This window comes from Capra hircus, chromosome 25 (assembly GCF_001704415.2).
Source record: "Capra hircus breed San Clemente chromosome 25, ASM170441v1, whole genome shotgun sequence".
NCBI classification, from domain to species: Eukaryota; Metazoa; Chordata; class Mammalia; order Artiodactyla; family Bovidae; genus Capra; species Capra hircus.
The window spans coordinates 15,681,896-15,696,140 of record NC_030832.1 but is presented as its reverse complement, the minus strand read 5'-3'; the positions used below and the strand labels follow the sequence as shown (position 1 = coordinate 15,696,140).

The 14,245-nt window shown below is 46.2% G+C and overlaps 1 protein-coding gene across 1 annotated transcript in view; it reads right to left on the bottom strand.

The window, feature by feature from the left end:
• The window catches only part of XYLT1 (xylosyltransferase 1), a 350,305-nt gene that overhangs the window by 51,374 nt on the left and 284,686 nt on the right, over positions 1-14,245 (bottom strand). The window contains exon 6 of the mRNA XM_018040831.1: positions 1,019-1,099. Within this exon, the coding sequence (XP_017896320.1) occupies positions 1,019-1,099 (81 nt within the window). The remainder of the gene's footprint in view (positions 1-1,018; positions 1,100-14,245) is intronic.

The following is a 14,245-nucleotide window of genomic DNA, read 5'->3' as shown; positions in this document are numbered from 1 at the left end:
GAGCCTCGTGGGCTGCCGTCTGTGGGGTCGCACAGAGTCAGACACGACTTAAGCGACTTAGCAGCAGCAGCAGCGAAGGGAAATCAACCCTGAATGTTCATTGAAAGGACTGGTGCTGAAGCTGACCCTCCAATACTTCCGCCACCTGATGCGAAGAACTGACTCACTAGAAAAGACCCTGATGCTGGCAAGATTGAAGGCAGGAGGAGAAGGGGACGACAAAGGATGAGATGGTTGGATGGCATCACCGACTCAATGGACATGAGTTTGAGTAAGCTCTGGGAGCTGGTGATGGACAGGGAAGCCTGGCGTGCTGCAGTCCATGGGGTTGCAAAGAGTCGGACAGGCCTGAGCGACTGAACAACAACAATAACGAGGGGGGACTGTAGTGATGCTGTTCGGCTTTGCTCAGTTTAAGTGAGAGAGGCACAAAGGATTTTGCTGCCTCAAATCCCTGCCCACAACTTAGGCAGCAAGCATGAGGCAACGGTGAAGGCACAGGGCTGGAAGTTGGTTTCCTTGACTCCAACTCCCTTCTGGTGTGAGACTCTCTCCTGCTTGAAAGTAAATTCGATGAGAGTGAGGATTTTGTCTCATTCACCTCTAGAAGGGTGCCTGGCACACACTTGGCCCCATGTGAATATTTGCCGAATGACTGGCAAACCGAATGTATGATCTGGGGACATCATGAACTTGAACTATGGGCCTCAGTCTTCTTCCCAATAAAATGAGTATAAAATGATTACCCTGCTTTCCTCAGAGGGCTGCCATAATGAGAACACGGGCTCATGAAAATGCTGATATGACATGATGAGACACATGTCTCGCTGTTTTCTCTGACTGGCGGGAGAGACCACTTCAGATTCTGCACAGGAAGGGCCAAGGCCCAGCTGTGCCATGCCTCTCTCCCCTCCTCAACGTATTTCTGGTTGCATCAAACCAGCCTAGAAGGAAGCCCCCAAATGAAGACTCAGATTTCATTTATCTTTTGCACAAGGGTAGAGGGAAGATCTACTACCTTGCATTGTCCCGGCCATGTGACTTCAAGAAATTCATGTCTCGGTATCGGGAGAGAAACGCCACCAGCTGGTCATTTGTCCTGTGGAAGCAAATCAAGAGGAAAGTCAGAGCCCTCCAGAGATCATGGACACTTGTGACTGGCTCCCTTCTTTGTCACAGCAACCACATCCCCTCCTTCTTTTATACCTCGCAGGTGCATGAGGCATCTTCTTTCATGTACCTCCATCACCGAGTTTACCAAAGTATGCTAAAATGGACTGTTGGTATGTTTGTCTCCTACACACCCCCATATTCTGTGAACTCCTTGAGAATTAGCATAATGTCTTACTTGTTTTGGAATCCCCAGGACCCAACACTGGGATTGGCAAACAGTAAGACATCAGTGAATACCTCGGTGGCAGGTACAAAGTAACCTCAGGGCCTTTGTACTCACTGTGCCTGGCTATGGTTTTTCCAGTAGTTACATATGGATGAGAGCTGGGCTATAAAGAAAGCTGAGCACCGAAGAAATGATGCTTTTGAACCGTGCTGTTGGAGAAGACTCATGAGAGTCCCCTGGACTATAAGGAGATCCAACCAGTCCATCCTAAAGGAAATCAACCCTGAATATTCATTGGAAGGACTGATGCTGAAGCTGAAACTCCAACATTTTGGCCACCTGATGCGAAGAGCTGACTCATTGGAAAAGACTCTGATGCTGGGAAAGATTGAAGGTGGGAGGAGAAGGGAATGACAGAGGATGAGATGGTTGGATGGCATCACTGACTCAATGGACATGTGTTTGAGTAAACTCCGGGAGTTGCTGATGAACAGGGAGGCCTGGCATGCTGCAGTCCATGGGGTTGCACAGAGTCAGACACAACTAAGTGATTGAACTGAACTGAACTTTGCCTGGGAAATTCTGCCCCATATTTTTCTACGTCTGCTCTTGTCATCCAGATTTCTTTTCAACCTAAAGCAGTACCTGCTCCCCTTCACTTAACATAGCACTCTATTTACATATGATCTCATCACCATCTGAAAGGGCTAAATTTGCTTACATTAGGATGTAAGCTCCATGAGGACAGAACCTAATCAAACTCGCTCATCACTGGCACATAGTAGGAGGTACAGTAATCGTAGTAGGAAGTACAGCAATGCTTGCTGGATGAGATGAGATGAGTTTAAAGTGATGCTTTCAAATGCACTTTGAGAAACGAATGCATCAATGAATGAATGAATGCTAAATCCCCCCTAACCCCTGGGCTACTGATTGAGAGAGCTTTAAGAAATATGAAGTGCAATACAAACAGGTGACATCGTTCCCAGCATTGTTATCCCAAATTTATCGCCATCAATCTCAGCACTAGCAGTGTAGTCACAGCTAATCAGCTTGTGCATACAGCTGTGACAGTATTTTAAAAGGCAGTCACACGGGTCTCCATCTGCCAGAAACGCAGTCGCCTCTTACGCTGAATAAACCCAAACAGGTAAATGGTGCTGAAGTGACAGCTCCTTTATCATCAGCTTCTCTGCTGGGGGTGGTTTACTTAGAAGGAAAGGGTTAACCATCGTTTCAAATTGGGAGAACAGGTGAAGGTGCATCTCTGGGAAGAGAACGGAGGCTAGAACTTTGTGGAGGGTAGGGGGCAGGTGGGTGCCCCAGAAAGCGATGCCTGCACTCTGGAAGCAGAACGGGCTGGAGATAGGTCTCAGCTCCACTCCTGACCCTGTTGTGTGTCCTAGGATAAGTCATTCAACCTCTGAGTGACAGCCTTCACCTGGCTGCCCTGCACAAAGTAGATATACATGCTGATGTATACTGGGTGCATGAAGGGCATACAGTAGGTGCACAATAAATGCAAGGTGCTCTGCTCTTGGCCTCTCACCAGCCTGTCCGGGCTGCCCCCAGCCATCCCTCCCTCTCTCATTTCCCTGCATCACCCGAAGTCGCGCCACGCCAAGCCCCTGCTCTCTGATTGGCCAACTCTTGTTGACCAACTCATAATTCCAGCGGAGGGGGGACAGAGCATTTAAGAGACGCTGCAGCAGAACCCAGCACTGCCGACAGTCGGTCCTGGTGTGGAAATCAGCCACTTCAAAACCGGCCATTCTAGTGGCTGGCAGACGCCAGAAAAACCCCGCGTGTCTGCAATAAGGTAAATCCACACGGGCGCAAACGCAGACAGCTTAGCCCTGCGGATACGCACAGGGGTGAAGCCTGGGGACGCAGACAAAAGGCCAAGCCCACGTGTCCGTGCCCACGTGGAGCATCTCCGCAGATGGGCAGGGTGAAGCCCAGGCGTGCCTCACGCCCAGTGATGGAGAGCGGTGGGCAGAGGGCTTCTTGAAGGTCCTGGAGAGGTGGAAACTAAACCAGCCTGGAAAGGAAATTAAGCAACCTCTCTTTCCAAATCACAGAGGCCCGTTCCAGCTCCGTGGCTTAGCGGTGCCTATTTACCAACCCCCTCGCCACTCTCCGCGACAGTTCATTATTGTCCTCCCGATGAATACAGGGACAAGTTAACCTCTGAATGGGTCCCTGGCAGCAGGAATAATAAACAGGGGCCTCTCAGCGGCCTTGGTGGGAGGATTGGAGGGGCCGGGCCGGGGATCCTACGCCCCCTCTCGCGAAGCCTCAGGCCTCCCAGGGTCAGCGGCTGCGGCTCCATTTGGCAGCCCCAGAAAGCGCCTTTCAGAGCCCCCGAGCTGGGGCCATTTTCACATTTACCGCTTCACCGCATCCCCATCTGACAGGGATGAATAGGCATTTAGCGAATTTACTTAGCGATGCTTCCACATGAAATCGTCTCAAAAGATGACATCTTCGGGGAGCGAAGGCGGATGGGGAGGGGGCTGCGGATTCCAGGTCCAGAGCTTGTGAGTAAAGCCGATTTTCAAAGCACAGCGCCGGGTCCTGGCTTGGCTGGACACGAAGGTTACCCGGCCACCGCCCCCTCCTTGGGTGAAGAGCCAACCCTGCATGCCAAATAAAGCCCGTGGCCGAGCCCTGCTGCAGGGACCAGGCTGGGGACCAGGTTTCCCTATTGTGGCTTTCAGACGCCTGTTGATAATTGCCTACGTAATATTTACTTCCCTCTGGATAATCAATAGCTTGGGATTGGCTGTCATTTCACCCAGTCTCGGGCTCTCTCCTCTTCACAAGCAGTTCTCACTCCTCCTTTCTGGTGGAGTCGTTTGCCGAGTGGTCTGTGCAGCTCATCATGTGCGGCTATCTCCTCCCCAATTTCTTTCCACCTTTCGGCAGACCAGTCTTGCACTCATGGTGGGGACCCTGGGGCCCATCACTATAGCTTTTGGAGCTACTGGGACATCTTTATGGAAATATGTAAGTAAATATATATGACAATTTATTTTAATAAATACATTTGTTTTAGTGTAAACAAATCTATTAGAACCATCTAGAAACCTAGCTTGAAAGGAATAAATAAACACATGAGTAGTAAAATAAGCTCCTGAAGCATCACCATTTATGGAATGTCCACCATGACCTGGGCCCCCAAGGCAGACTTTTGCTACCATTTATTATGTTTAATAAATTTTCTTTCACTTTCATGTTTCTTTCACTTTCACTACGTTTAATGGTCACAAAACAGTCTCTAAAATGTGTTTCATTCCCATTTATAGATGGGCAATTGAGGCTCAAAGAAAACGCCCATTGACTGAACAGTGCAGAACTGGGATTAGAACCCAGTTCCAAATGCAAAGTTCCAGTTCTTCGCTACTAGATGGCATCTACAAATGAATGGACGGATGAATGAATGCATTAGTACATGGATGAGGGAACGAATCCCATCTCAGGCACAAGAGAAAACTCAGGTGTTCCAAAGCCTCCTCATTCGGAGCCTGGTCTTGGGACCAGCAGCATCGGCCCACTGCTGTTAGACATGCCCTACCTCAGCTCCACCCAAGACCTATTGAGTTAAAACGTGCCTTTTAACAAGACTCCCAGGTGATGTGTGTGCCCTTTAAAGTTTAGGAAGCACTGCTTTAAGCCGAGCATGAATATTGGTAGTTAATTCTCTTCCTCTTTCCTTCATCTTCTCCCCATGGTCTCTTCTTGAGAGCCCAGACTTCAGGCAAGTTACTTTCATCTCCATAAGCCTCAGGTGTTGGGAGTATTAAATAAAATAAAGCATGTAAGATGCGTGCACTAGCATCCAGCCCATATAAGCCTTTTGATAAAGGTTAACTGCTGTTTAATAGTATTATTACTGCCATCGTGAACATCAGAAGCTTAAGACATTTTGGACTGGGGATAGCAGTAGAAGATCCAACCTGAATTGAACCTGGAAGGCTTTCTGAGTGTCATACCCATGAATGTTCTGCAGAGCATGGTTTGGGAAATGCCCCATAGGAGGGAACCTGTCTACAGTCTCCCAGCTGGTGGCAGAGTTAGGAACTGGCTCCCAGAGGTCACTGCACTGTCCCGTGTCTGATGTGCATATGGTTCTGGGCGTGAAGACACACAGGAGGGAGGGGTATAGCTCTCAGGTCCACGGGTGCCCAGCCCAGTCCCAGGCCAGCCTGTCTGCTGGCAGCCTGTGGCAGGGTGAGGAGGGTGGGCCTGTCCTGCCTCACTTGGAAGGAGCACAACACCGAGCTAACTGCCCTCCTCCAGGTCCCTCCTACCCGCCGTGCTGTGCCTGGCACCACTCTGCTGGTAACAGATGCTAAGCCCCGGCTACCAGGTACTCGTGGCTGCTGGTGAGGCTGACAGTGCTAAGGCCAAGCTTAGCACAGAGTATCGTGAATGTCAGGATTCAGGATTTCAAACCACTGATGCTGCCAGGCATGCCCAGACCCCAGAGGGCACTGGATTTAGCCCTCCTGTTTGCAGTGGGTGGGCCATTTGTGGAGCAGAAATGTGGTTGGGGGCAGTGGATGGAGGCCTGTGGAACAGTGCAAGCTGAGGACTCAGGCGCCTTCAGTCTGAGCTCAGAATATACATTATTTCCCCAATTTCTCCCACGAGGGTATCATCTGTGCAGTTATTTCCGATGGCTGTTCAATTTAAATACCACCTTAGCACTACTGTATGCAACCATATTTGTGGTAGTGGATGCACCTTTTTATTTTGATACTTAAAATATTTAAAATTTATTTTATATTTTAAATGTTAAATTGTGGCAAAACACATGTAACATAAAATTTGCCATCTTATCCATTTTCAGTTGGTTCAGTTTGGTTGTCTTAAGAACTTTCAGGCTGCTGTGCAAACATCGCCACGATGCATCTCCAGAACTCTCTTCATCTTGCAGAACTGAAACTGAATCCATTAAACAACTCCCACTTCCCCCTCTGCCCCTGGCTACCATCCTTCTTTCTGTCTCTGTGAATATTCAGAGCAGTCAGACTCTAAGACCTCATGTAAATGGGATCATACAGTATTTATCTTTTTGTGACTGACTTCTTTCACACAGTCCTCAAGCTTCATCCATGTGGTTACATGGGTCAGAATTTCCATGCTTTATAAGGTTAAATAATATTCCATTCATATATATTATTTTTATGTTTTCTCCTAATATATGAAAAGCAATAATGATGCCTTGTCTGTATTCTTCCTAAAGCAACTGGGCCCCCAAAGGGATATGGAGAGTGGTCATATGCTCCCAGAACTGAGGGGTGCCCAGGACACAGAATTTTTCATTTTAAAATCAGACAGTTCTGGGAAAATCAAGACAAGTTTGTGACCCCAGGCACATGGATCTGCCAAGGGCTGTGTGACCTGAGGAGAAATGTCATCTTCCATCCTTCTATGAGGAGCCCAAGAGTACAGAAAACCACAGTAGTGGGAAGGTTAATTGTAACCATTTCCTGTGCTTTTAAAATTATAACTGAGCAAGATAGAGTATGAAATAAGAGCGGAGGTAAAAATAGTATCTAACACTTGTGCTTAGTCACTCAGTCGTGTCTGACCCTTTTGCAATCCCATGGACTGTGGCCCGCCAGCCTCCTCTGTCCCTGGGATTCTCTAAGGCAAGAATACTGCAGTGGGTTGCCATGCCCTCCTCCAGGATCTAACACTTGAGTGCCTACTGTGTGGATCAGACACTGTTCTAAGCACTTTGCACCTATTAACCCACTTACGGCTCCTGATGACCCTAGGAAGTAGATGCTGTAGTGTTTACATGTATTTTTAATTACAGAGATGGGAACGTGCACGCACATGACTTTTTGATGTAATGATGCGTCATGTTCTGTCTAATCAGCACACATAGGAAGACTTCATTCTCTCAGTGGCTGCACAGACGCCTATGGAATGGGCATGGCCAATCCCCTAGTGATGGACACTTAGCTTGCTTTCTCACCCACCTCCCCCCACACAGGTATTGCTCCTATGAACGTCATCACACATTTATCTTTCCACTTGTGGGTAAGATTCTGTAGGATTAAATTCCCAGATGTGGAACTGTACCCAGACCCTGTGCCCCGCGACAAGGGCAGCCACCACAACAAATAGCCCACACACTGCAACTATAGAGGAGCCCTGCTCTCTGTAACTAGAGAAAGCCCGAGTGTAGCAGCAAAGACCCAGTGCAAACAAAAATAAGTAAATTTTAAAAATTAAAGAAAAATTTTTGAAAAAGACCCAAGGATACAGGGAAAGCTAGATACTGGAATCTTTCTGGATCCCATGGGTATAATTACAGCCACAGTTGGGCACCTGAGGATAAGTGAACTGGATAAAATGCCGCCCCAGCTTCCAAACTCCTCTCTAATCCATCCTCGGGGAAGGAGTTGTAAGATGTAAAACATAAGCCTATTGCACCCCTTTTTTTGACTTAATATCCTCCGTGATGCTCCATCTCCTGCAGGACAGTGTCCCAGCTCCTCAGCGAGGCTGCAAAGTGGGTCATGGGCTGGCCCTGTCCTTTCAGTCTTCGGGATAACTTGAAGTTCTAGAATCGTTCGGTGCTCTTGCGTGACTCCAAAACTTTGCAAGTTCTGTTTGCTTTCCTGGGAAACACAACGCCCCACTTTGGCAGGTCAGATGCCAGACCCCCGGAACTGCAGTGGGTCAGATGGCCACAGTCCCTGTCGTCTAGTAGGGACAGCAGGGGAAGTCGACAAACAGGGAGACTCTTGGGATGGGGGAAGACACCAGGTGGACTAAAGCAAAAAGGCACCAGGGGACAACTCTTCTCCTCCACACAGGCAGATAGCAAGCTAGATAACCACCTGGATATAAAACCCAATTGCCTTTAACTGGATTTATCTTTGTTACTGGCGAAAACCATGCAGAATTAAAACATGCTCATTGCATTTGCAGGAACTGGCAAGCCATTTCTTAAACACTCACAGAACATTTCTAAGACACACATTTTTCATTTTAAGCACACATCAGCCATTCTAACTGGCAGTTTATCTGACATTCTATCAGTGGGAACTCTTAACATGTCAACTCTTTCTCCAGATGGCTGTAATGGAAAGGTAACTGACAAGAATCAGCACCCAGAGGCCAAGCCTGATCCAAGAACACTGCTGGAATTACGAATGAAGAAGTGAATCACCATTCAGCCGTGTGTATGTGTGTGTGTGTGTGTGTGAGAAGTCTATTTGTATCTCAACTCTCTGAAATCTGGTTTTCCTCATATTTCACAAGACCTCTCAAATGAGCAGAATATTTGCTTAACTAAATTCTGCATCCCTTTATAATGACTGATTACAGCCAGTTATTTTATTTGGTTTTGAGGGGGAAAATACAAGGCCTCCTTGGGAGGACATCAAAAGATTGATTCTTAAAAATAAAGGTCATGTAAGTGGGAAAGCCAAAACTTGGCTGCAATGAAATCTGTTTTTGGAAAAGCATTGGTAGAAGTTTCTCTCTGATGTTTGCCACTTTCTTGCCATTGGATTTTAAGTAGGTTCCCTGAGTCTTAGTTTTCTAATCTGCAAAATGGGCATGACAATGGTCTCTGAGTTGCCTATGTGTTAGGGGTATGACGTCCCTAGTGCCTGGCCCACAGGAATGTTCAATGAATGGAAGTTTTCAGAAGGAAGTCACTATATCCTTGGCTTAGAAATACGGGAGGAAAGGCATTCCCACTCCTTATCAATCTTCCACCAAAATGTGACCTTTTAAATCTTACCTGCTTTTATTCCTATCAGTAATATAAGTGATGTGTGTTCTAGTTCCTTGACAGTATGCTAGCTGAGGACATGAACCTTGTCTGATTCATCTCTAGTTCATCAGTGTCTAGCATAGACCTGAAACAGGGCAGGTTCTAGCAGCCACACGCTTCTTTCTCTTTGGATCCTCATGCCTGTCTCAGAGTGGACGATAGAACCTGCTCCACACATGTGCTGCATTCCAGAATGAGGGCCCATCCACACTGTCCCTATGCTAGGGACACCCTTCTTACATCTCTGCCTGGTCAACTCATGCCTACTTTTGCAAGAATCAGCTCAGTGTCAGTTCAAGCGGCAAGGACTAGAGTATAAATTGAAGGGTTTGGTGGTGCAGTGGTAAAGAATCCGCCTTTGAATGCAGGAGATGCAGGTTGGATCCCTGGGTCAGGAAGATCCCTAGGAGTTGGAAATGGCAACCTACTCCACTGTCCTTGCCGGGAGAATCCCATGGACAGAGGAGCCTGGTGGGCTACAGTCCACAGGGTTGCAAAGAGTCAGACACGACTGAACATGCAAGTATAAGATAAAGATAAGAGAGCATTAATTAGCGTGAAACCAAATTAAACTCAATTTGGACTTAGCTCCCTGTGTATTAGCTGATCAGTAGTGTCCAACTTTTTGCAACCCCACAGACTGTGGCCTGCCAGGCTCCTCTGTCTATGGGATTTTCCAGGCAAGAATACTACAGTGGATTGCCATTTCCTCTAGCCAGAGGCTCTTCCAGACCCAGGGATCAAACCCTGGTCTTCCGCATTGCAGGCAGATTCTTTACCATTTGAGCTACAGGGAAGTCTAATTAAACTCTATTGGTAAGTTCAACTTTCCCTCTGTGTGTATGGCTAAAAACAGGTATTTTATACCATTTCACATTCTCCTGGGTGCAAATGATGGTAAATGACCTATGGTAGTAATTGATCCATTTCAATTCAGCGGACAGGTGTCCTCAGGGCACCAAGACTAACACATCAGTATTTGAAGTGGTTAAAATAATGCAGACAGGTGTAGGTTTAAGCTCTGGTTACACCAGTTATGAGCTGTGTGGCCTTTGGCAGTTCATTTCATCTATTTCAAGTTCAGTTTCCTCATCTTTAAAAGAGGATGATAACAATGCCTACATTGTACAATGTACAATGTATGTAATTATATGTACAATGCATGTAATTGTACAATGTATGTCCATTGTTATACATAGGGTGTCTACGAAGAGTAAATGAAATCAGAGGGCATACACTGTTGCTAGCCACTGAACAATCCTGGATGATACAGAAACTGGTTTCAGAAGCGGGGTGATGGCTGGTGGACAGGGGAAAGCAACAGGGATCCCTCTAGGCTGGGTAGCTTAGTCCCCAGAAGGCTAAAATGTTAGCTATCATTATTGTTGTTGTTATTATTATTACTTCTCTAGGACTAAAGCCTGTTCTGCTGGGGGTGGAATACAAAAAGCATCTCCACCTCTCAGAATTTTAGGGCTCGGTCAGTTCAGATTTCAGTCCTGGGGTGAGATTTAGCTCAGAGGACAGACGACTATCCCTGAGCACGTTGGAAGCCTGCCAGGCTCACTAGACTGTCTGTATTGCAGCAAAGTCAAGATGCAACAGAGAAGAGAAGCTACGTACTCCTCCACGGAAAGACAAATGCTGTAGTCACTCCTGCAAATTTTAAGCAGACATAGATTCTCGGCTCATGAAAGATTCTGAAGGATCAGGAAATGCTGTACCCAGTGTATTTGTTTTTTTTTTTTTCTCTTCTCAAAGCAAAGTTTAATTTAAATAAGAAATATAAAGCAAAGTAAAATCACAAAATATACTTAAATATCCTTACTGAACTTTACCAAAATATGCATTTCAAAGTTTATATCTGATAATTCTCCCATCTAAAAAACAACAACTCATTTCTGAGAAACTACTCTAATTTGTTTTCATTTAATCCTTTAAAAGGTTGGTTATGCGGAGCCTGCTATGTGCCAGCTACCCAAGCAAATGGGTGACTTGTTCTGGTCAATGAACTATGCACTCACGCATCAATCACATCCTATCATATCACGCTCCTATAGGCCGGCATTGAAAGACCATTATTTAACCAGTGAGCAGATGTGAATTCCACACCCTGCACTATCTGTTCTGCTTCCATCCTTGAAGTTGATTTAAATAAACCTCTAATCCTCTAATGACTCTGCACCCACATCTTCAGACTCATGAACATGACCTGGCCCAAGAGTCATACACATCACTCCTACCCAGTGTATTCTTTACCCACAGACTTCCAAGGCTGTCTGCGTTATTTCAGGGGGCTGATGAGAATGTAAGAAAGAAATCAGGCTGTCTGAACAGAGGAGATGGGCTCTGTGTAGGCATTTGGCAATTCTTGGAGACAGAAAACTTCGGAAATGTTTTAAAAGAGATGTCATCGTATAGATCAGTGGTTCTCAAGCTGCATCTGTCAGCCCTGGGCTCTGCTGGGCCGGTGGGGCCTCACTCGAGGTTCTTCAGCAAGGAGGCACGGTCAGCTGTGTTAGGGTTTTGAGTGAAGTTTCGTTGAGAAAAGAAGATATAGTAGCTTAAAAAGAAATGTTCAAACATCATTAAGGGACACAGCCAATTCGGATTGTATTTGTTTTTTTGGTGGGAAGGAGGTGGGCAGGTTAGAGGATCTGACTAAACCTCAGTAGCAGGACTGACTGGGCTCTGCCCTCCCTGACCGTCAGACCTCGTGCAGATACAGTGCTCTGAGCTGCTCTGTCGTCTCCTGAACAACGGACTCACCATAGGATGTGTTTCCTAGAGCTGCTCTGAGAATAAAAGGGCTGACGCATTTAGGCTAAGTGCTTAGCCTGGGTGCGCGGTACACAGGAAACACTTCCTAAGTATTAGCTGGGTTACTACTGGGAATGTAATTACGTTTCCTTTTTCCTTCCCTCATTTTGTCTCTCCCTCCGTCCTTCCCTTCCTTTCTCCTTTTCCTTCAACATTTGCTGAGCATTTCCTCTGTGCTCGGAACTGTGTTGAGTTCTAACTGTAGCCATGAATTTAGCTTTTTCAAACCACTGGAATCACTTTGAGTCGTATGGTTCCATTTCAACGGGGATAACGTAAGCCCCGGTTTTATTTAACTATTTGTGAACTCATGCATTCCACTTGTTGGGTAAAACTTATTCATTTACAGCTACCCCAACATGTTTACTAGGGGTTAATGCCTTAGTCCCACTTCCCTTTGCTTCTTATAGTGACTGATACAGTGTGACTTAAAAAATTAACAGATCTGGGACGGTTCCAAAGATCTGTTCACACATGGCTATGCTGGAAATGTCTAGCACAAGTTCATTGATCATTGATGAACTATTTTCAGTGCTAGGTTCTTGAATATTGAAATGGTTTGGATTATAGAAAAGGACCAGACTGTAAATTGTAAGACAGGAATGTGCTCTCCATGAGAGGAGGTCTCGCGTCTATTTCGTTCACATCACTACATTCCCACTCATCCATTCAGCAGGGATTTCTGTTAGACCTGCTATGTGTTGGGTACTGTTCCAGATCCTGGAGACACACAGTGATGGTTTGAGACCACATCCTGTAAGAACTGATCCCTGGTACCCAGGGTATCCACTGTATGTCCTGGATTAGCTTCCCTCTGTGCCTCAGGAATGGTTCTAGTTATGTTCCAGCCTTGCAAGAACCGAGAACATAGTCACTCTGATCACCTTCCGTGTTCTGAGGTTCAGACCAGGAAGCCCAGCTGAGAAAGGCTGGGCTGACACAGTGTCTAGCACCCACGAGTCACTTAATATACACGGGGCCAAAGGCTGAATGAAATCCCCGAGGCTGTGCCAGGCCTCTGAAATGGAATCGCCAAGCTCGTGATGGCAGACACCTGGCAGGCTTCCAGCTGGGATGAGTCCAGCCGAGTGGCAGCCTGGTGCGCCACGGTCCTGCAGGGACGTCACTCTGTCAGGTGACTGGTTTAAAGCTTGCCTCTTTGCCTCCTTGCTGTGTGACCTTGTAAGTTACTTTATCTCTCTGCACCTCAGTTTCCTTGTCTGACTTGGGCAAAGACTTCATAAGATTACCTGTGTAAAAGGCCCAGCCCAGTGCCTGGCACACAGTAGGTGTTTGGTTGTCTCAGAGCTCCTGTTGCTTATTCCCTCTGAGGTAGGGGAAGGATGGCTGGCTGGCTTCCCCAGGCACACCAGTTAACAATCATCAGGGCTTTCCCCAGGGGGACACATGGCCCTTGGGCTATTTACAAGACCCATGAGTTCAATAACAAAGTTAATAACAAAGCTCTTTGTGGTTGGTTCCCAAAGAACTGAGGTTAGTTGAAAAAGGAAACCCAGATGCAGAAGCTGAAATCTCTCTTTTCCTACTTTACCTTCTTGCTGTTTCTTCCTTTTCTCTCTTAGTAATTGAACCACATATGTTAAAAGCCACAATGATACCCAGAAGAATTGAGAACAGGTGTTCAAACAAAACCTGTACATGAATATTCATAGCATCACTAGTCACAGTAGGTAAAAAGAGAAAATAACTCAAATGTCCACTGATAGAAGAATGGGTAAAGCAAATGCGGTCTATCCACACAGTGGAATATTACTCAGCCATAAAATAGAGCAAGACACTGACGTGTGCTCTGACATGGATGGGCCTTGTAATCATGATGGTCATGAAAGAAACCAGACACAGAAGATCACACGTTGTACAATTCCCATTTATGTGAAATGTCCAGAATAGGTAAATCTATAGACCGAGCAGATTGGTAATTGCCAGAACTGAGGAGAAGGGGAAATGGAGAGTGACGGCTTAGTGGGACAGAGTTTTCTTTGGGGATGATTAAAATGTTTGCAACTAGGCAGCGATGGTGGCTGCAAGACACTGTGAATGTGCTAAACTCCACTAATGGTAAATTTTATGATAGATGTATTTTATGACAATAAAAAAGGACCAGGGAAAGGGCCAAACTTTAAACTAAAAAACAAGTCATTATAACATAGCTACAATAAGAATTGTGCTTGGTATGTTATATTATAAATATCTAATATACACTACTCACTCGATCCTTGAACCATTCCGAAAGGTAGGAAGCAAGAGCTGTATTGTAC